The sequence below is a fragment of the Ursus americanus genome, chromosome 30, assembly GCF_024610735.1.
Source record: "Ursus americanus isolate L20-20 chromosome 30, mUrsAme1.1.p, whole genome shotgun sequence".
Taxonomy (NCBI): Eukaryota; Metazoa; Chordata; class Mammalia; order Carnivora; family Ursidae; genus Ursus; species Ursus americanus.
Window position 1 is genome coordinate 31302885 of NC_142156.1, and position 23182 is coordinate 31326066.

The 23182-nt window shown below is 54.7% G+C and overlaps 1 protein-coding gene across 2 annotated transcripts in view; it reads left to right on the top strand.

The window, feature by feature from the left end:
• CABIN1 (calcineurin binding protein 1) overlaps nt 1–23182 on the top strand; it is a 151760-nt gene that overhangs the window by 91506 nt on the left and 37072 nt on the right. For both annotated transcript variants that reach the window (XM_087857550.1, XM_045802485.2), the window contains exon 29: nt 13705–13818. In XM_087857550.1, the coding sequence (XP_087713676.1) occupies nt 13705–13818 (114 nt within the window). The remainder of the gene's footprint in view (nt 1–13704; nt 13819–23182) is intronic.

A 23182-nucleotide genomic window follows, 5' to 3' on the forward strand; every position in this document is an offset into this window, starting at 1 on the left:
ATCAGCCACTGTGGAAGAGAGGAGGGGATGCAGGGTTGGATGGAGGGAGAGTTGAGTTGCAATGCAGGCCCCACAGAACCCCCAGCACCCAGCCCCGGCCTCCCCATTAAATGGCTTTGAGCTCAAAGGAGCTGATGCATGTCAAGGGCCACACCCGGTGTGAAGCACAGACTGCGGTTTTCCCTGCCTGTCCCCTTGCTGGATGAGTTTTTTAAAAGTGTAAAATAGTATCTTTGTCAAAATTAAAAATTAGGGGATAGCCACAGTTCTGCCACCCTAAAACAAAAGCAATTTTATATGTGTATTTTTTCCAGTTCTTGTGCACACACACACCGTTGACTGTCACTTCTGAGGCTCTTAGATACTTCAGGTCCAGGAGGTGGGGGTCTTGTTCTCGCTCTCCTTCAAATCCGTATACCTGGCTTAGGGTCACACACAGGGGAGCGATAGCCTGGCATCGGCTCAGGTAGCCTTACTCCGGCCCACTTGCTCCATGGCTCCCACTGCCATTAGAGCATCTGTGCTCAGTTTGCTATTTTGTTGCTATTTCTGTGAATGTCCCCCAGGTCATCTTGGTCACCCTCTGATGGTCTGTGGGGTGGGTGGACCCCAGCGGATCCAGCCATCGCTGGTCGTGGGGGCGGAGGCTGCCTTGGCTTTCTTCCAGGAAAACCTTCCCCCAGCCCTCACAGTCTGTTTCTGCTGGCTCTTCCGTTAGCTGTGTTCCCACGTTGGGTTCCTTGGCTTTCTGAAACGGAATGCTGGTCTTGATTCTGAGAGAGACCCCCTCTCTTACATGGCAGTTGTGTGTGGGTGCCAGGTGTGCCTCAGGCGCTTTCCAGGCTGCCACACCTTAGACCCTGCTGCACCCCGGGTGGCTCCAGTGGCTCCTTTGCTTACTTGACTCAGAGACCTTTGCTGAGCAGCAGGTGACAGACACCCCAACTTGAATGGCAGGTTGTTAACACCTCTCTGCACTAAGAGCCTGAGTTCAGGCTGATCCTGTCTGGGGCATGCCATCGTCCTGGGGGCTGGGCGTGGTTCTGCCCAGGCCCTGGGTGTCAGTTTGTCCACAGATCTGGGGGACACAACCAGTGCTCTGGGTGACTAATGTGGAACCATTAGCTGACAAGCAGTGACTGCTTTCCAAACACAGCTGTTTGGTAACAGACACTTCCTGCTGTGTGTATTTAACAGCAGCGCATTTCTTCATAAAATCCGCCTGTGGGCTTGGCAGTGGCATTCCTGTTGCCATCTCATGGCTCACTGGCCAACTGGCTGGAACATCCATCATCGCTGCCTTCAGAGAGGCCGCAGAGGCTGTGCAGGTTGACTCCAGATCCTTTTGGGTCTTTCAGGTTTCCCCAGCTAAAGCTCTGTTCTCTAGGCTTCCCCACCCCAGGCCTCTACAGAGGAACTACCCTCAGGGTGCAGGGAACCACTAGCTTAGCTGCCGGCAGCAGGATTTCTGTGGGAGGGAGAGGGAATGTGGGCTCTGAATATGGGCTCACCTAGGTTCAGATCCCAGCTTAGGGGTGGGGACAACATGACTCTTCTCTCGTGGTATTCACACAGGATTATTGTGACAATGAGGTGAGGGGTTGGGGGTCTTCCCATTGAGCCTTTCACCAGGACCCCAGAGTCAGCATCTCCCATGGTTCCTAGCCCCTCTACTAGGTCTTCTGAGGGCTGGATCTGCCCCTGAGGGACATTTGATGCCCATCTAAGGCCACACTCCTGCCCAAGATTGGCTTTGCTGCGCACAGGCTGACCCCCAGGCCTCCCAGGGCACATGGCATTGGGACTTTTTCTCGTGAGGCTTCTGAAATTCACTAATGAGATCCAGAAAGAAGACTGAGGCATGGGCGCCCCTGTCCCAGTTCCCCGCACCCACTGCCTGTGGCCCAGCTGGGGAGCTTCAGCACTTCCTGCTCCAAGGGGTCTAGAACAGAGTGGGTTATAAGATAGTTCCTAGAGCCAGATAGTCTGAACAAGAACAAACTTAGAGGACTCATACTTCCCAATTTCAGAATCTGCAGATCTACAGTAATCAAAACTGTAGAATATTATTCAGCTTTAAAAGGAAGGAAATTCTGACACGTGCGACAACGTGGATGAGCCTTGAGGACATTATGCTCAGTGAAATAATCCAGGCATAAAAAAAATCAAACACTCTATGATTCCACTTACATGAGGGATCTAAAGTAGTCAAAATCAGAGGGACAGAAAGTGGAATGGTGTTTGCTAGGGGCTGGGGGAGAGAACGGGGAGCTGTTTAATCGGTATAGAATTTCAGTAAATTCATTTCATAAAATGAAGAAGTTCTAGAGGTCTGTTGCACAACAGTGTGAGTGTACTTAACACTGCTGAGCTGTACTTAAATGGGTAAGATGGTTAATTTTTATGTGTTTTGTAGCACAACTGAAAATCAACTGTGTGGTTGGTACTAGCCTAGGGGTAGATGTATAGAGAACAGAATAGAACTGGGAGCCTAGAAACAAAGGCATATATCTATGGCCAATTGATTTTTGGCAAGGGTGCCAAGATACTTCAGTGGAGGAGAGGACAGTCGTTTTAACAGATGGTGCTGCGATAGTGCGAAAGAGTGAAGTTGGACCCCTGCTTCACACCATCTACAAAAATGAACTCAAGAGTGTATCAGAGAGCTCAACTTCAGAGCTAAGACCTATAAAACTCTTAGAAGGAAACATAGATGTTGATCTTCATGACCTTGACTAGGCAGTGGTTTCTCAGAGAGGACACCCAAAAGCACAGGTGATAAAAATAAATAAATAATAATAATAAACAGGACACCATCAAACTTAAAAACTGGTGCTTCAGAAGACATTACTGGAATGAAGAGATGGTCCACACAAAGGGAGAGGTATTTACACATCACAGGCAGGCGCACCTCGGGTTACTGTGCTTTGCTTGATTACACCTTGCAGATGCTACGCTTCGTACAAATCGAAGGTTTGCCGCAGCCCAGTGTTGGGCAAGTCTTTCAGCCCAACAGCATTTGGTCACATTGTGTTTCTGGGTCACATTTGGTAATTCTCAAAATATTTCAAACTTTTTCATTATTATTATATTATAGTGACCTATGATCAGTGATTATGACTTGCTGAAAGCTCAGATCATTGTGAGCAGTTTTTAGCAATAAAAGATTTTTAAATTAAGGTATATGCATTGTTTTTTTAGACATAATGCTATTGCCACTTAATAGACTATAGTATGGTTCATGGTCTATAAACAAAACTTTTCTAGCTGCTAGGAAACCAAAAAGTTCATTTGATTTACTTTATTTTTGTATTCACTTTATTGTGGTGGTCTCAAACTGAACCCACAGTACCTCTGAGGTATGCTTGTATGTGGTAAGGGACCTTTATTTATAATATATTAAAAAAAAAAACACCTCTTACAACTCAATAATTAAAAGACAACCCAACGTAAAAGAAGGCAAAGGATCTGAATAGACATTTCTCCAAAAAGATATATAAATGGCCAGTAAGCACAGGAGACGATGCTTAACGCCAGTAACCATTGGGAAGATGGGAATCCAAATCACACTGAGATACTACTCCATACCTGCTAGTATGGCTAGAATCAAACATTTCAGCCTCTCCTTCTAGGGGTCTGGGGGTGTCTGAGCAGCTGCTGCCTCACTGGCACTTCTGCGGGGGCAAGGGAGTTGGGCACCAGGGCTACATGCCCCCTGCTTAGAGGCCAGGGTTTGTGAACACTGGTGGTGCTTTCCAGAGCTAGTTTCCTCTGGGGAGCCTCTTGTTTAGGTTACTGCCTCTCCTAAACTTACTTTGTTTTGTGCTCGTTGCTGGGTCTCAACTTGGGGAATGTTCTTCCCCATTCTTTGCTCTTGCTGGTCCTCCCAGGCCACTTGATGTCTTAAGAGAAAGGTCGAGAAGCAGACTCCAGTGCAGCACTGAGGCAGCCTGGCCTAGGCCAGCTCCTTGGTGTTGTTTCGCACAGCACCCTGCCTAGCAGGGTGAGCGGGAAACTGAGGCTCTGAGGGGACAGCAGCTTGTCTCGAACCCCTTGGTGAGGATGTGGCAGGGCCTGGGCCTCCTGGGGCTCAGATGTTTCCTTTTCCTCTACTTTCCAGGTGCGGGAGACCGAGGCCTTCTTTTTTTTTTTTTTTTTTTTAAATGATTTTTTATTATATTATGTTAGTCACCATACAGTACATCCCCGGTTTCCGATGTAAGGCTCGATGATTCATTAGTTGTGTATAACACCCAGTGCACCATGCAATACGTGCCCTCCTTACTACCCATCACCGGTCTATCCCATTCCCCCACCCCCCTCCCCTCTGAAGTCCTCAGTTTGTTTCTCATAGTCCATAGTCTCTCATGTTTCATTCCCCCTTCTGATTACCCCCCCTTTCTTTATCCCTTTCTTCCCCTACTGATCATCCTAGTTCTTATGTTCCATAGATGAGAGAAATCATATGATAGTTGTCTTTCTCTGCTTGACTTATTTCACTTAGCGTTATCTCCTCCAGTGCTGTCCATGTTGTAGCAAATGTTGAGAACTCGTTCTTTCTGATAGCTGAGTAATATTCCATTGTATATATGGACCACAACTTCTTAATCCAGTCATCTGTTGAAGGGCATCTCGGCTCCTTCCACAATTTAGCTATTGTGGACATTGCTGCTATGAACATTGGGGTGCATATGGCCCTTCTCTTCACTACGTCTGTATCTTTGGGGTAAATACCCAGTAGTGCAATGGCTGGATCATAGGGTAGCTCAATTTTTAACTTTTTAAGGGACTTCCACACTGTTTTCCAGAGTGGCTGTACCAACTTGCATTCCCACCAACAATGTAGGAGGGATCCCCTTTCTCCACATCCTCTCCAACAATTGTTGTTTCTTGCCTTGTCTATTTTTGCCATTCTAACTGGCGTAAGGTGGTATCTCAGTGTGGTTTTGATTTGAATTTCCTTGATGGCTAATGATTTTGAACATTTTTTCATGTGTCTGTTAGCCATTTGTATGTCTTCATTGGAAAAGTGTCTGTTCATATCTTCTGCCCATTTTTTGATTTGTTTATTTGTTTCTCGTGTATTGAGTTTGAGAAGTTCTTTGTAGATCTTGGATACCAGTCCTTTATCTGTAGTGTCATTTGCAAATATATTCTCCCATTCCGTGGGCTGCCTCTTAGTTTTTCTGACTGTTTCCTTGGATGTGCAGAAACTTTTAATCTTGATGAAGTCCCATAAATTCATTTTATCTTTTGTTTCTCTTGCCTTTGGGGATGTGTCATGAAAAAGGTTGCTTTGGCCAATGTCGTAGAGGTTGTTGCCTATGTTCTCCTCTAGAATTTTGATGGATTCCTGTCTCACATCGAGGTCTTTCATCCATTTGGAGTTTATTTTTGTGTATGGTGTGAGAGAGTAGACCGAGGCCTTCTAACTCAAGTCCTTCACCTGGCCGGGTGGGTGGATGCCTGGCTTCTTGCTAAAGTCCCATGGCCACAGACTGGCTACGTAGGGTGAGCCAGGAAAGGTTTACTGACAGCCCTTGCGTGGGAGGCTGGCGCTTTAGCAGAAGCAAGGCTGTCATGCCAGCTCCTTTGAGCGCAGTGGCCATGCAGTAGTTGGGCTACTGCTGGTCAGTGTGGCAGGAGGCAGGCAGTGAGCCAGGGGTGCGTGGCACCCCAGGTAAGGAAAGAGAGGTGAGGAGAAGGGCCTGTTCTATGGGAGAGGCCACCTTCCTGGGGCTCGGCACACAGCTGGCTTCTGGGCTGGGCTGGGGCTGTGTTCATCTGGCCCCAGCACTGCCCAAGTCAAGGATTGGCCTTCATTCGACCTATGTTTGACCAAAAGGTTTTCCTCTTACCCTCCAGGGCGGGCGTGAGCCTTGCTGGCTCTGCTGTGGGATGAAGCCCACTTTTTGCTGTGTGGCTTTTCCCCTCTGAGCTGGAGCAGCTCTTTGACACAGTTAGCATCCAGTTGTCACCGAAAGGTGACACCCAGGTGAGAACTGCTCAGGAGCCTAAGGGGTGTGAGATGAGAAAGGGGCTATTCATCCTGCCCTGATTATAGGCCTGGCCCTTCCCTGGACCCTGTGATTGGAGTGTGTCCCCCTTCCGCCACTTGTCCCCTTGCCGGTGTGCATGCTGGAACCTGAGCCATCCCTCCCAAGTGCCAGCTCCTGGAACCTCACTCAGGCTCAGCCAGCTAGACAGCCGGCTACTAGTTTCAGTCCTATGGACAGGTTTCTTAAGTTGTCGGGTGGGGATGATGGCACCTTCATTGTAGGTTTTAGGTTTTGTTGTGAGGAAAAGTGACTTAATAGTGCTTACCAGCTGGGAAACATGCATATCGATGACGAGAGAGCAGCCTGTCTTGCAAGCTCCACGCGCACGCTGCTCTGATGGAAGCAGAGGCCACTCACTGTGAGCAGTGCTCTACACCAGCTGCAGGCCTCTGTCCCTGTCCCATTGTGCTCATGGAGGCCGCTGCACAGCATCGTGGCTGAGCCCTGTTGCAGTGCATCCTCCTGATGGTAGATGGCAAGGCCCTGTCAACGTGGCGTATGGCGGGATAGCGGCCTGGCCGCTCCAGCCCAGTCAGACCCACTTCTCTGGCCCAAAACCTGTGTGGGATGAGCCCAGCCCGTGGCTGTTTAGGACCTGTTTGGTGAGAAGCTGCCTCCTGCCAGGGGAGTCTGACAGTGCTGTTGCTGCCTGTGATGTCCAGAGAAGCCGCTGAACTTTGACTTCAGAGTCAGCTTATGCTCTGGTGTGAGCTTGGGCAAGGGACTGGCCAGCTGGGCTGTGAGCCCCTGCCCCTCACCCATCCATTGTAGGTGGTTTCCCACCTGCCTGTGCCGCCAGTTCATGTCTGGACCCTGCAGAGTCAGGTTAAACGAGAGCCCGTGTGGAGGGCCATGCGCTGTCAGACTGGGTGGGCATGAAGTGATTGAGCCTCCAGGCTGTGACACAGCCACCCCAGGGTGCAGCCTGGGAGACCCTGCTGCATACACACAGTGAGTGTCCCAGGAGCAGGTGGGAAGCTGCGCATTCCGTGCCAGATGGCAGGACCAGGCATGACGAGGGCGTGCCGGCCACAGAGCAGGGCGTTCCCCCCACATTCCTTCAGTCCTTGCTCCTTTTCTGTAGACATAAAACGATGCTGTGCCCCAGGTTCCCCACGCAGAAGTCCTGGGCTGCTGCCCATCCCAGCCAGCCAGCCAGGTTCTTATCAGGCTTTATTTGTGTGATTTGCAAAATGAAACTCGAGATTTTTCTCAACTTCAGATCTCGATTATGCATTTCAAAGTCTGTCTGAAACATGGTTTGGAGATTTCGCTGTACCTTTGAGGGTCAGGAGGGGGGACAAATGGTCCCCATAAAGGCCCACTGCCTTCCTTGTTCTCTCTCAGGAAGAGGAGCGAGAAGGATCTCAGTAGTTTGAATGGGTTGAGTACTCTGCTGGCAGCACCAAATAGTATTCAATTAAGAAGACACTACCACCACCTCATCATCCCATAGACCACGACATGGCTGAACCCCTGTATTTTAGTGTCGTCCTCCGCTGCCCCCCACCCCCACCCCCAGTGTGGCGCCTGTGCATCTGCCAGTTCATTCATTCAGTGGCTGTCTCCTGCATTGTCACATGTGAGGCCCTGCCTGAGGGGCCGGGATACAGTGGTGTGCACAGCGAAGCCCCTCCCCTTGAGTGCGCACAGAGGGAATGGAGAGTAGAAACACACCTAACCACGGTCAGTGATGTTCTCTGGGAGAAAGATAAAGCTGGTAACGGGGTGTGGTGGGGGAGTGTGGCTCTTGAGGCAGGGAGGTCTGGGAAGGCCACTAAGCAAAGGCCTGAAGCAGGTGGGGGGACTAGGCTAGGCGATACCAGGAGAGGCTTCTGGGTGGACAGCACAGACCACATGTGTGCCTTGAGATAGGAATGGGCCTGGCAGGACTAGAATCAGCCAGAAGCCTGTGTGACTAGCTGGGCAGGGAGGAGAGGGGGAAAAAGATGTGGTCAGAGCTCATGAGGGCCTGGGGAGTCAGGAAGGAGCTGCGGGACATCATTCTAAGTGAGGCTAAAGTTACTGCAAGGTTGTGTGTGTGAAAGACTCGGGCTGCTATGTAGAGTGAGGGGGTCTGCCAGTCAGGCTTCAGATGGCTCTATCCAGCCGCTAATCCGAAGAGCCTTAATGAAGGAGAGGTTTACAGTGGCCTGGGCGGATGTCAGGAGCCCACAGGGTAGGGGTAGTGCAGGGCCCTGGGCCAGCCCCAGGGCACCTCTGCAGCAGGCTGCCTGTTCGAGCTTTCGGTCCTTGGTGGCCAACCCTCAGCACCGGGGAGAACTTGGGGTAAATGCTCTGCTCTCATCCGTGCCCTACTCTGCTCTCTCACTGGTGCCTCCTGCTGGTCAAACTCACCCAGTAGCCAGGGGGTACACTTCAGGCCTGGCTCTTCAGGTCTGTGTGGGGAGGGCATAGGAGGAGCAGTGGCATGCTTTGCCAAGTTCAGGGGCAAGGCCAGGTCCTCGGAGAAGACATGGGAAGGCCAGCTTGGCAGGGGGAGTAGGCTGCATGGGCAGGGGCTTTCCCCCCAAGGCGCAGGTGGGGAACTACTTGGTGCATTTGTGGGCAGTTGCTTCTCTGGCATTCTTCAACTGACCTTAAGACTGGCCTGATGGTCACTGCCACCCCCATCCTCCAGGTGGGCAACTGAGGCCCCAAGAGGTTAGTTATATGACTCCAAGACTGCCAGGCACTCATGCGTTTATACCTTCAACAAAACTTCAGTGCACTGAGTGCCCTTGTGAAAAACTGCCAGGCAAACCTAGGGCTTCTGAATTACTGTTTTGAAGAAAAAAACAGAGAAGGGTATCTGGAAAGATGGACTTCCTGTCCTAGTCTGCCCAACATGTAAACTCTTTCCCGACAGCTTCCTTGGGCAAAGGAGCCCAGGATGATGGCTCTGCCCCAGCGCTCCTGCCTCCAGTCCTGGGCCCAGCCACCCCCACCATGAGCGGCCAGCACTCTCCTGCCTTGGCACCTCCGACCGTTCTGCAAGCTCAGACCCTGCCCATTCCTTTCACTCTTCCCAAATGTCTGTTGCATCCCTTCTGCAGACCTCATACTGGTTTAGCCCCTGAGGAGCCATCAGTGAAGAAGTCAGGTGGTGTCCCTGCCCTCACGGGGCTGGCACACAAGAGGGGGCAGACAATAAAGCCATCCGAGAGTCAGCAGAGGAGGCTGTTTAAGATGGCCATGGGGCTGTGGGGACAGTATTGGGGGGCAGGTGGGAGTGGGGTGAGATGGCGCCAGGCAGAGACCTGCAGGGACCAAGGTGGGGGCAGAGGCAGGTATGGCTGCGGGGCTGCGCACATAATGGGAGAGGGGCGGGAAGGGGAGGAACCTGCGTGTGTGCGGGTAAGCTGAGATATGGAGCTGGCTCTCACTCTGAAGGAGCTGAGAGGCCTTCAAGCAGAGGAGTCAGGAGGGTCCCTCTGCCCTGTGGCAGGATAGGGGTGTCCAGGCGACAGGCGGTGGAGGACATCGAGATGCCATGTGCTTCTGGGGATTCTTCTCCCCGCCTCTCATCAGGACTCCACCCTCCATCTGCCCCCTGTTTGGGCATTTAGTGTGTTCTGCCCTCTGTCAGTGGAGGTCTGTGCACTAAGCTTCAGGGGGCCCATGGATCCCAGGAAGATTGGTGCTCTTCTCTGGCAAGTGGCCCCGTGGTGTTTCTCCCATTCCCAGGGGTGACGGTAAGCTGAGGCTCCGGGCCAGTGGCATGGTGACAGGTTGTTCAAGGCCTGAGACAGGGCTGCCTCAGAGCTGCACATAGTATGGCCCCAGGTAGATTTGTAAAGGGACTTGCCCACCCTAGAGTGGGGGTGCAGGGTAAGAGCCCAATCCTTGGAGTCCTTCAGATCTGGACCAGAATGCAAGCCTGGCTCTGCTACTTCCTGGCTTGGGGGACTCGGACCAACTCTTGGACCTCTCTGAGCCTCAGTTTCCTCGTCGGTAAACTGGTGATACACAGGACAAGGAGCAATGTGCTGTGCTTAGCCAAGGTGGCATCGTGCCTCTCACCTCCCCATAACGTGAAGCTGCAGGGCAGACTCTGCAGTACAGGTGTGCCCCCCCCCCCCCGGCCTGACACTTGTCAGTTCTCTGGACAGGTTTCCTTGTCCCTGTCAGCTCCCATCCGGGGCCTCAGACATAAATTAGCAGAGGTCTCCCATGAGCTGTCTGGACGCATTGTGCCTTGGCCATCGATCGGCTCTCTCTGGCGGGCTTGGGAGACGACTGAGGAGCCTTGCTCTCTGCTGGTGTGCCGGGGCCAAGTCTGCAGGAGGCTAATTGACAATCCTGATCGGGTTTGGCAGGCTTGTGCTTTCTGCACTCTTCTCAAGTGGCTGGTTTTCAGGTCTCTACGAGTGCTGGGACCTCTCCCACAGCCTCCTCCCCCGCTGGTCCTCCACCTTCTGCCTGACTGTCCGGGTGGGAAGGGCCATCTTGGTGCAGGTTTCATGGGAGAAGCTGCAGAGTTAGGGCAGGAGCAGAAGCCCTCAGGGATGTGTGTTCCTGTCCCACAGCCTTGGGGCCTGGAATGAGACAACTGGCTCAGGGAAGCAGGGTCCCCCACTCTCTCCACCCTGGCCCAGGTGCTGTTCTCTCTCATGTGTTGCCACGCCACATGGAAGTCTTTGTTGTATTTTATTTTCTTGATGTTCTTTTGAAAATTATGGCCACCATGGAGATGTTTCTTCAAGTCTTATTTCCCAACCGTTTTCAAACTGCTGCTAACTGGATACTTCCTTAAGTCCCAAAGGAGCCCCAGAAGGGGCTTTCGTGTCATGGCGCTAGGGCTACTCCAGCTCCGTGACGGCTGTGTGCAAGCCATAGCTGAGGTGTCATCTCCCCTAGGAGCCTCACTGACCTACTTAGACTGGACCATAGGTGGGTCTCCTTTGTGCCCTGTCTCCATGGTCATGGTCAGGTGGGCTCACCTGTCCTATTCGAAGTGCACATATCAGTTTTCTGTCTCACGTCCCTTTCTGTGAGGGTCCCCTTCATGACTGATTAAACTGGCAGCCTCTCACATCTCACTTGGGAAAGTCTTTGAACCAAGTGACACTGAGACCAAGGGATCATGGCTGAGTACTGATACAGGTCATGAGCTTCTCTGCTGGGCTCCCTGAGCAGCTGCCCTGCCTGCTGGAGGTCTGAGACTTTATCATCTCTTTGGATCCCATGTCCCGGGGCCCTGAGGAGCCCTTAGCAGCTTAAACGAACCTGAGTTGGATCTTACTTACTCCTTGTACTGATGCACACCTGACCCACTCTGTTTCCCGGCTCTGCACTCAGTTTGTCCATGGCCGACCCTCCCTCCCCTAGCAGAAGTCTCAGGGCAGGCATGTAACCAGCCTTTGGAGGCTTCTTAATGGACTGGTCTGGGAGGCGGGGTCTCTGAGCCAGACATGCCGGGCACTGCTCTGGACACTGGAGTGTGAACTGCAAGTAGACCCCCCCCCCCGCCCTGCCCCCGCACATTAGAACTCATAAGCTGAAGGCTGGGACTGAGTGGTTCACTCTTCTTCCTATGTATAGGGCAGAGTGGCCCCTGTGTTCCTGGTCAAGGGCCTGGGCTGAGGGCCAGGGACTGTTGCTGCCTGGGTAACCCCTCTCCTCTGCCTGTCTCTGCCTCCCCCATGTGGGGGCGGAGAGGAGGTGCCTTGGCCTTCAGGAAGCCTTGTCATTTACCATGAATGGCTGTGGCTTCAGTCCCTGAGGCCCTAGAAAGGCCTGAGAGTCCTAGAGAAGTAATGTCTCAGGAGACTGTAGCTGTGGCTGCCCCTCCCTGACAGCCGCTGAGCCTCAGCGAGAGCATCCCCCACACGGCCCTCGGTGTGATTCCGACTCTGGGCTTGCCTTGCTGTTGTGATTGGAGTCTGTGAGAGAGGCAGAGTCTCAGTCTGCTCCTGATTTCAGCATGTCATATGTGTCTGAGCAGGTGTCTGGGCTTAAGGAGGGCTCTGAGCAAAAAAGCAAGCCTCCTGAGTACAGGCTTAGAGGGGTCAGCTGTTCAGAGGGCTGTGGACAGCATGTGCCCTCTCGTCCAGCTGGGGTTGGCCCTACTGTCCTATGTGCTGGGCTGCCCATGGCCCTCTAGTCCCTGGCCCCACATTGAACCTGCTTAGACCAGGCTGGGCTGCAGCCCTGCTGGGCAAGGGCAGCCTTGACTTTACGGGGCCTCAGCCTTCAGCCACTTCAGAGCCAGGCCATGTGCCCTTAGGAAATGGCCTTAGAGTCGCTGCCAGGCTTAATCATCCAGGCTTCCCCCAGGAGATGATGTTTTCCTTCAGGCTTCCACGGAAGAGCTAGCTTCGTCTGCTGTGAGTGCGTCATCCAGGAGATGCGTGCTTGAAACTTTACCTGTCTCCATCCCAGACGGGCCCTCAGTTCTGTGTCCCATCCCCTCGCAGCTGCGGGGTCTGGCCTGGTATACTGGGTGCAGAGCAGCCCTCAGCCCCAACAGCAGCCCCTGGTGCATGTCCCTCTGTGCAGAGGTAGGAGCAGAGGCTCAGATGCAGCCCAGCAGGGGCCCCCAGCCAGCAAGCCAGGGAGCTGGGGTTTGTACTTTGGCCAGAAGTTGTGACTAGGGGGACTATTTCATGAGTTCAGCCTGACCAGTAGTGAGCGCACTGGAAGCAGGTGAGACAGGCTTGCAGGCTGAGACGTGAGAAGGCATTAAGCAATTGGGACGTGAGGTGATAAAGACCTGGCACCAGGGGTGAGAGAGGCAAGGAAGGGACCTGGATGGGGCTGGGGGAGGAGTACTGATTGGCTGGAGGGGATGGGTGCTGTGGAAAAGAGGAGGGTCTGATGTTGGGCAGTCCAGGTTCCAGTCCCAACTCTGCCCCCTGCTGGCTTCTCCCTTGTAAGATAGCACTGTCTCAGGTGCTGGGGTGAGAGGGTCCTGGCGTGGGAGCCTCCATGGGAGACACCTGAGGTGGCAGGCCTTGAAGCCGGTGGGGAAGGGCTGCGCTCTAAGCCAATGAGAAGGCCCTAGAGAAGGCCAAGGCAGCCAGGCCCACACCCAGCCTCTCGTGCTGCCCCGGAGTCCCACCTGGGCTAGCAGCCTCTTATTGCCACCTTACCAGGCCCTTGGGCCTGGACTCCAAGAGGCACCATTGCCCAGAGATCACTGGCCTGAGCACTATGGGTGGAACCCCCGTCCCCTCCCAAGCACTTAAGGCCCTGGCATTCTACAGGGACCAGCTCTTCCAAGCCTAAGGTGGCTGTGTTGCCAGCTGCGATGAGTACTGCTGACATCCTGACAAGTCAGGGCTGACCCTTCAGGCCAGCGGGGTTCCCCTTGATAGAAGGCAGGGCACTGGGTCCATGTAGTAGCTTTTTAAGGCCGGTCCGGGCGAGGGGTCCCTATCTGTGCCCTTCTTGGGCAATCTGAGGCCACACTCTCCTAAGTCAGCTGTGCTAAGCAGGAAATCAGTTCCGGAAATGTACCCCACAGCCAGATGATCAAAGCCCGCAGCCAGAGCTCCCTGGAGCTGCGGGATCGGTGTCTGCAGAAGCCGCTGCTCATCGCCGCTCTGCCAACGCAGCCAGGAAGGAGGGGACTGCCTCCCTTCCCCGTGGGCGCCGCGAGCTGCCCACACACTCACTTCCAACCTACTTCTTGTTTCCCCAGAACCTCCAGTGGGCCCGCGACGTGTTGCTAGGCAGCGGTATCCCGTGGCAACAACTGCAGCACATGCCGGCACAGGGGCTCTTCTGCGAGAGGAACAAGACCAATTTCTTCAACGTGAGTATTTTGCCTTGTTGATTTCCGAGGCTGCTTGCTGCACTGCTTTGCACCAGAGGTGTGCGAGTGGCCCCCCTGGGCGGACGTTCCCAGGACCACGGCTTTGCGGCATCCTCAGAGGGCGGGCAGGGTGGCGCGGTCGGGAGTGCGCCAGACTCGGGAGTGGGGCCATGCCTGCCGAGCGACTTCTGGCAAGTCGCTGCCCCCTGTCTGCACTGGTTTGCCTGTCTGTGGGGAGAGGCATGGATGGGCTCAGTGTGTTCTCTGGAGCCTCAAGTATTCTGGGGCCGCGGGAGGCAGTGGTGAAGGAGCTCCAGGCCCATGTCTGCTTCTCCTGGAGCAGCTCCATGTGTCCCCATGTGGTCTTGGCACCCAGGAAATTCTGACCAAAGCCAGGTCTACTGCTTAAAAAACAAGTTTGGCCAGTGCTGGGCTTTCAGTACCCTTCCAGCCTTGACAATCTGGGTAGGGTAGAGACCCACCCCTTGACCAGGACATGGCCTGTCACCACGGCCTGTTTGCTTTCCATCCCTGAGGCCCCCCTAAAGCCCACAAATAACCTTTCCTGGCCACCCTGCCCAGGCCCATCCCTCCCTCGTTTGCTCTGTCCTGCACAGAGACTGCTGGCCCCTCACTCTGCTCCACCAGCAAGTCCTCAACCACCCCTCCCAGCATAGCCAGCTCCCAGTTGGGTGGCTTTGCCAAGTTACCCAGACCCTCTGAGCTTCGGTGTCTTCTCTGTTTTCCCTGATGCCCTGTTACATGGAAGGAAACTAAAGGGTGGGGTTGACCCGGACAGGAGCTGAGGAGAGCAGGTCTTGGGTCTAGAGGTTCTCGAGTCTCGTGGCAGTGGGGACCTCCCCACTGAGAGCCAGCCAGGCAGTGAGGTGTCTGGGTCCGTGGCTCTTCTCACCTAGGCTCTGACCTTCTAGTAGCTAGGCAGGTGCCATGGAGCCTAGGAGCTCTGCACCTGCCAGCCCTCTCTCTCTCACTCTCTCTCTCTCTCTGAGTATTTTATAGACAAGCAGTAGATGTAATCTGTAACCAGTCTACACAGTACCAAGGGTTTGCAGAGAAAGAGAAGTTCCCTTCTACCCAGATGCCCGCAGCCACCATGCCACAGTAGCCACTGTTCCTCATTCTGTGTGTGTCCTTCCAGAGGGTGTCTGTCTGTTTATAAGCCAGGGCACAGACATGTACACAAAGGACAAACTACATGTGCTTCTGACCTTTGTCGTTGTTGTTTTTTCACTTAAAATTCTATTTTAGAGCGTGTTTAAGAACTGGTTCTTTTTAATAGCTGCATAGTATTCCCAACATATGGATGTGCCGTAATTTACCTCCCCATACCCTACCTATTGATGGGCATTTAGGTGGTTTCCAATTTTGTTATTTCCGTGTTTCGTATGTACATCTTTGATATGTAGAAATTCATTCATAGGATAAATTCCTAGAAATAATTCCCTGGTTGAAAGGTTTGTGGTACCTTTCAAGTTCTAGAAGATAGTACCCTCCAAAGATCCAGCCCACATTCCCAAACATAGATTCATTTTTTTCAGACCTCTTCTACATTTATGTTATTTAACTGTTACGTATTTGCTCTTCAGTAGGTGAGAAATGCTATCGTATTTCATTTATTATTAGTGGGATTGTCTGTGATATCACGTTAGCAGTTTTAATTTCTTCTCCTGTGCCATTTCTGCTCATGTTAATTTTCTTACTAGATTGTTGATCTTTTTCTTTTTGATTTATGAGAACTCTATATATTAATGAAATGGGCTCTTTGTCAGTGTTACGTTTTTTTCTGTAGTTGCTAAATTGAAGTTAGAGCCAGACAGCTAGCTAGTTTCCCTGAGCCCCTTTATCAAATGAGCTACCGTTATTACCTGCCTTGAAGAGTAATTGTAGGGATCAAGTTATATAATGGGGTAATGACCCTAATTCAGGATCTGGCACATGGTAGGTGCTCAAGAAAACAGCTTCCCTTCTTCTCCCCTCTCCCATTGTTGGTATTTGCCCTCAGAGACTATACAGTAATGTTGGAAGGAGAGAGCCAGCCTCCCTCTCCCTCACGGGTGGAGTGCTTATCCTTCCTAATGATACAGTTTGGGAGACCAGCACCTCAGATGCCTGTAAACCCAGGGCACGTCTGAGCTGGCAGCCAGGTGCTCGGGGCCCCTTCCCCATTGGGGTCACTCCCCGTAGCAGCTTCTGTGGTTTCTGGGGCCTTCCAGAAAATGAGTTCTGCAGAAGGGCAGTCAGGCTGTGCCTGTGGGAGAGAAGGCTGGCAGAGCCCTGGGTGAGCTTGGCAACTGGACAACACCTCCCTGTAGCCAGAAGCCCCTGCAGATACAGGCCACCCCGCCTGGACTAGATGATTTGCATGGTTTTACCTCCACCGTGTCAGCTGTTTTTTCTCCGTGCTTCCCAGTGACCTGCTGCTGCCCTCTCTGGCCCAAGTCCTGGCCACCTCCGCTCTCTTGGCTCTTCTCTTTGGAGGTGGGTTGGGGCTCCTCGTGCTTCTCTAGCCCAAAGTGTTAACCTCTGGGCAGAGGCCAGACACTTGCACCCCCATTTGTGAAGTACCCAAAGGACAGGTGCTCCCAGGTGCTTGATGACACAATGGCCCTTGCTGAGCCCACCCCACCCTGTCCTTGCCATTGCTACAGGAGGACCCTCAGGGTGGACACCTCCAGCCCTGCCTCACACCCAGTGACTGTTGACCCTGTGTGCTCTCAGTACACGAATTTGTCTAGCAGATTTGACCAAGTGTGAGGAAATGGTTTTCTGCCACGTTTACAGAGGAGCACTTAGAGCCCCCTCAGCTGACTCTGCTGGGATGGGGCCATGGCTGTGACAACTGGGGTTGTAGGTCAGGAGGAACAGGCTGGCTCTTCTGCCTTCCACTGTGCATTGGGGTTAATGCTTCAGCCTGGGGTGGAGGCAAAGGCACAGGGCTGCTGGCCCTTGTCAGGAGGTTGTACAGGGAGGGTGAGGGCAGGGACACTAGGCACCCTGACCTGCCATCTCTCAAAACCCCCACTGTCCTGGGCCACCCATGCCACCCAGGAGGCTGTCTGGACAGCCCCCTCATCATCCTCAAGGACCCGGGCTAGGGGACCTTCCTGTTATTTATTAATGATAATTTCTGAAAATTGTGTGAGTCTCATAGGGTCACACTGTCACTGCAAACAGTCCAGACATACAGTGGAGGCCAAACGCCGTGGCCTTCTCAGAGTTCTTTCTGTGCGTGGTTGGGCTGTTTTCTTGTCTCAGGTGTGTGTGTACAAAGTCAGACAAGTTTGTTGTGCGGCTGTAAAAAATCGTGTCACACACGCACATGCTCTTCAGCAACCTGGGTTTTTTTGTCTGTTTTTTGTTTGTTTGTTTTGCTGACATTAAGTCTGAGAGAAGTTTCCCTGAGGAGCACAGGCCATCTCACTTTTGAAGCTGCCACCCAGCATTGTGCCATGTGGGGGCCACAGTCTCCTCGAGTGGGCACATGTGTGGCGCCCAGCTTTGTGCTCCCAAGGAGGCTGCAGCGGGCCTCCCTGTGCCTGTCTTTGTGCCGTCTTCCTCTCTCAGTCCCTAGCTGTCCCGGCGTGGCCCGGAGAGGTGCTCACTGTTTGTGGACCGATTGCATTCGTGCACTTTCCCTTAACAGCTTGTCTCCAGGCACATCCTCCTGGTCCAGCCAGTGCTGGCCGCTGTGGCGCCCCGCCCCAGGATGCTTGCGGGCTTGCGGTAGAGCCCCGCGCGCAGGTCCCTCCCTCCGTGTAGGGACTCTGTAGGACGCCGTGGGGCACATGGGAGAGTTGGGGAACTCTTGAAGAGTTTGGGTGTGCTGGAGGCAGGGTTCCCACTGCGGGGCGGGTGCCGCTCAGTCAGGAAAGGGCCAAGAGACAGAGGCCGAGGTTAGAGGCACTGTCGGGGGAGCTCCTCAAGGCTGGGCCATGCCTGAGGCAGTGCTGGCTGAGCCTTCTTGGGGAGAGTGAAGAGCCAGACAAAGGGATGGGTGCTGAAGGGCCGGGGAGTGCGGCCTGGGCTTTGATGGCAGCCGTCCTCATGGGAGCTCTTGCACATGGGGTTCAGCGGGCCTGCGGCACAGCTGGCTGGGAACCCACAGCAGCGTAGACGTGGCATGTAGCAGGGCGCAGCAGTGTGGTTGGATGAGCATGTGAGTGAGAGAGGAATGAACTTGGCACATCTCCAGTCCCACTGTTCCATAACTTGACTGCGAGGGAACAGTTCCCAGCCCACTGCCTTCCTCTGCCGTGGAAAATCCCTGCTTGTGGGCTGTCTGCCGAGCAGGTTGGAGCTCCTGGGCCATGGCTCATGCTCCAGAGCAGGCCGGAGCCCCCCTGAGGGCCCCGTTCCTCAGCCCTCTCCCACCAGGTGGAACAGTCTGGTCAGAGCCAGAGTGGTTGGTTGTTGGTTGAGGTCCTGCGGCCCCCCTGCCCCAGCAGGGCCTGGTCTGGGCCCTGGCGCCTGTTCTTTCACAGCATCGGGCGGGACCCGCGGAGGCGTGTGGCTGTGTGATTCAGAGGTGGCTCGTCAGGCCAACTGTGCAGAACAGGGAGCAGGGAAGACAGGGAGGCCGGGGACTGGGACCGTGAGGTGGGGATTGGGCCTGGGGACATACGAACTCTCCTGAGCCAGTGCCAGCCCTGAGTGGGCTGTGGGCGGGGAGGGCCGGGGGGCTGTCCCTCTCTGGGCAGAGGGGGCCAGGAAAGCAGGCTCCAAGCACACCGTGGAGGCTGAGCACTTGTCTCCGAGTGCCCAGAAGCTTCTACGGCTTCCTGTACAGGTGTGTGCACTTCTGGGCAGGTGGGCCTGCATAGACTGGAGCTGGGCTGCTCTGTCCAGAGTGAACTTCTCTCCCTCTTATAGTTGCTGCAGAAATGTTCCCATAGTAACCAAGCCAGAGATGGCTCTCCTTCCTTTCCCAAAATGTTTGCTTATTTTAGCAGGCAGGGTTTTTTCTTGTTTCAACCCAGTTTCCAGCCACTGTGAAAGAAGCAAAGGAAGCTGAGGGCCCAACTAGCACGGCTTCCTGCGTCCGAGACTGCGTGGGGTGGGCAAGGCTGTTGCTCGAGTTTGAGGCAGTAGAGGGGATGTGCTGGCTTGCTGGGACTTGGCTGCCCTGTCGCGGTGCCCCCGTAGCCCCTCCTGCCCCATGTGTGGGTCTGCCTGCCCCTCAGGCGAGCAGCCCATGGCCAGCGGCACCCAGGGCAGGTCCCCAGGCCCTGGGGACACTGAGAAGAGCACAGACTTTGGACTTGGGTGGGCTTGGCTCCTGGCCACTCCACCCCTTCCCAAGCCCCGCATAAGGCACGGGGCTGCCTGTTGGCAAGGTGGTCACAATAGGCAAATGGAAGCCCTCGCCCAGCATGTGCTTGGCACATCACGCAATCACCCTTAGGATCAGGAGTCAGCCCGCGTGGGGCTTTGGGGCTTATCTGTGGATCCCAGTGGTGCTTCAGGAGGGCAGGGCTGGTACCAGAAGGGGCATGGCTAGAGCCAGGGATGGGAGCCCCATCTCTTACAGGGCCCGGGCCCTCCAGAGGTTCAGACCCTGCCCTGGCTCGAGTGGGGCAGTCTGAAATGCAGGGCTGCCTCTGCCCACCACAGAGGCCCCTTCCTGCATGGCCTGGTGTGGCCCTTGGTACCTGTAGGTGCAGGTCGTGCTCACTCCTTGGTCAGTGCTGCAGAGGGCTCTGCTGTCTGTGTTCCAGCTTATCTAGCTGCCCTCTTCCAAGGGGAGCAGTAGCTTCCAGTTCTCCACTGGTACAAAAACATGGCCTTCCCTGGTCTCCCTCTTCAGACCTGCGCAAGTCTCCAGGACAAGGTCACAGGCCTTCCAAAACCAGTGCCTCCACATGTCGGAAGCCAGGTGGTTCTTTGGATGCTGTCCAGGTTCCCTCTCACCAGCCCCTTCTCCACCTTTCCTGGCCCTCAGAACCACAGATGACTTTCATTTGGCCTATCTATGGGGTGATTGGGAAGGCCGAGCCCCTTCCTATACCTATGGCTGGGGCCTCTGTCTGCTCCAGCCCTGATGTGCACTGCTACCCAGCAGCCACTACGTGGGCTCTATGGTTCTGTTTGTCCTGAGTCCACGTTGCTTAAAGTGTTGGGAGATAGTCGTCACGAGTTGTCTTTGTTCTTCAAAGGATCGTGTTGTGTGGTCCCCAGCCCTGGAGCCTGAGTGCTCCCTGAGGGCCCTGATGTGAGAGGAAGGGCCTCCACAGGCTGGGCAGCCAGCTTGGGGGAGAGCCACCCAGCAGAGCTGGGGAAAAGGAGAGAAGGCCTCTAAAATCCCTGGCACCCCATCTTTCTAGGCAAGAATCAGTCACATCCCTTCTACTCTAACTTGCTGCCAGTTGGCTGTGTGACCTTGGGGGGTCCCCCTCCACCTACCCAGTGAGCACATGCCAAGTATTAGGAAGGGGCAGGCACAGCGGGCCCACCTCCCAGGCAGGTAGCCCAGCCTCTGAGCCTAATGCACGGCTGGGCCTGAGACAGTGGCCCAGCCCTCGGGAGGGAGCCAGGGGTCCAGATGGAAGCCGGTGGTGCCAAGCAGGGCACAGCTTCTGGAGGGCACACTCCCAAGAGGGACCTCATCTACAACAGTGTCTCTGTCACCCCGCCCCCCAGCACATTCCCCTGGTGTAGTGCTCAGCAGGTGGGCACACTTAAAGACCTGCCCTTGAGAGTTTCCTGGGATGGGGTTAACTGGGAAGCGAGCAGCCCCAGAGTGAGGGACAGCAGGCACCGTCCTGGCTTGGGTGAGTCCTGGCCAGGTCCTGGGGTCTGTGCTCAAGACATCTGCCTCCTGCAGGGCTAGACTTGGCCCTTCTTTCCCACTACCAGCCCCCTCCTAGTTCCCGAGAGGCACGGTGCATGGTGGGCCTGTGGGCAGCCCTTTCCTCGCTTGCACCTACCCCTGAGCTGAGTCACTGACACCCACCCCCGGATGCCAGCCCCAAGTTCGGGGCCTTTTGCAACAGGCAGACATCAGGGAAGACCAAGGCACAACCCAGGGATGAGGTGTTGGTCTCCACCCAGTTAATTACACCCTATACCGCTTCTGGCAGCAGCAGATTTGTCCTGCCTCCCAACAGTAAACAAGCCCCAGGAGCGTTGGCGTGGGGTGTTCTGGCCGTGGGGCACTCCAGTGCAAAGTTCCGCCCACCCTCTCCGGTCAGGGCCAGGGAACGTCGGAATAGGAAGCCCCCGGTTGGCAACAGACCCACAGCTTTTCCTGAAGTCAGTCCACCCATGTCAACTTTGCTACTGTCAGGACCGGTTGTGACCCATTCAGGTTCCACCACTGCTTGTCCCTGTGCCCACACCTCAGGGAATGTGTTGCCCCATTGTTAAACCTGCTGTGCGCCAGGCCCTGGGCCAGCTACAGTGTTGGTGAGGTCCTGTGTCCATAGGCCCATTTCGTGGAAGTGCCAGCAGGTGAGGTCCCACAACCCGTCCCTGTTGGAGGAAGAACGTGAACCTCACTCTGGTGCTGAAGCCCGTGGGTGGTAGCCCGCAGTTGCACATGAGGGAAGGAGAGCAGAAAGCCAGGGACAGGTTGGCTCCTACACTGGGATCGGCCCAGCTGCTCCCAAGCAGGAGTGTTGCCCGCATGGTTCATTGGCTGGGTAGGGAGGATGGTGTGGCAGTGGGCAGGGGAACATGGGTGTCTAGCCCTGCCCTAGCAGGTGGGGCTAGGATTCCAGGTTGGTGGGGGCTGGAGTCAGTAGCTGGGCCATGCTAGAGGCCAGGACCACCCCTGGGGGCCAGGACTGTACTGTTGGCTGGTGTGGACACTGGGCCTGTGTGGGCACGACTGGGTTGGGTCACCTGTCTATGGTAGACAATCCCTGCCTGGCTCCACCCCGGGGCTGGGGCTCCTGAGGCAGGGCACAGTAACAGTGGAGGCTGCCACTGTTGCCACAGGGCCAGAGCATCTGTGCCCAGCCTGGCCCACGGCAGCAAATGGCAGGACTGGCCCCATTTACAGGCACTCACTGGGGGGTTTATTTGGGGTGCCGCCTTTGATCCTCCACAGCATGTGTGAGTGGCTTAGATACTATTATTATCCCCATTGTACAGATGGGGAAGTTGACACCAGCAGGTGCCCTCGGCTGTCAAAATCAAAAGCCCTTTTCTATCCTCTGCTCACCAGGCTGATATGGCTTCCCCTGTTGGACAGCAGAACTCGTGACCCTGTTTTCAGGCCCTGTTCATAGGCCACTCCCCAGCTGATGTGCTTGCTCTGGGTACTAGGAGAGGATGGCACTGAAGGGGCATCGGTGGGGTGTAGTACTGCAGCAGTACTTGTCAGCAGTCACGCTACAGTGGGGGGGGGGGACACCCTGCAGAGATCGGTTCCGTCTGCCCCCTTTGAACGGTGTGCAGAAGCCCAGGGAGTGACCCAAGATCACACAGCTAGCAAGTGGTGAGGCTCAAGTGCAAACCCGGGTTTGTCCTACTCCACGACTGGCTCCTTCAGCTGATGTGTTGGGAAATCAGCGGCCGCATCCAGGCTCTCTCTGCTCCATTAGTGATGTCTGTTGTGGGCAGTGGCAGATTGTGTCCTGTGCCTCTGCCACCACCTTTGGCTGGTGGAGTCCTTTGCCCCTCCCTTGCTCTGAGGCCTCCTGGTGGTGAGGCACTCTCTCCATGGCTCTTTGTCACCTTATGGTGCATTTTGTCTTCCTTCAAGCCATTAGAGAGGCCCCTCTTGAGGGGTACCCAGGTCCTGGGGGAGGTGAGCTGGTGAACAAAAGCTGTGGGAGCCCAGAGCTCACGGTGGGTTTTGGGTAGGAGTGGCTAGATTGGGGAAGGCCATGAGGAGGTGAGGACAGGGGTGGGTTTGTTTAAGCCAAATGTAAGTAAGTCCCACCACCCTTTGGCCTCCATTTTGGAACCTCACCTGGCTGTCATTGCCCCTCCTGCCCACAGGCCTTTGGCTTTAGTGCCTTCTTCAGCCTCTGAAAACATACTGGTTGAGGGCCATTTTGCATAGGGGCTTTCCTCTGTGGTAAGCCTCACAGTCTATTCCGTACATAGGGTCATTGCACCGCCCAGCCTTCCCAAGCTTACCCTACCTCCTCTTGACCCCCCGCCAGCCCTGCCCTAGATGGTCTCCTCCAGCAAGTGTCAGGACGTGCCTGAGCCCCACCACTGCAGTCACTGTACACATGCTCTTTGAGACCCTCAGGCCTGAATAAACCCCTTCCCCTCCTAGGGCTGAGACCCCAGAATCTGAGGGGGAGCTGACAGTGGGAGAAAGGCAGAGGAGGTGACATTGGAGGAGGTGTCTGCTTGGCGGGCTTCTGCACAGAGGGAGGCATGAGCCAGC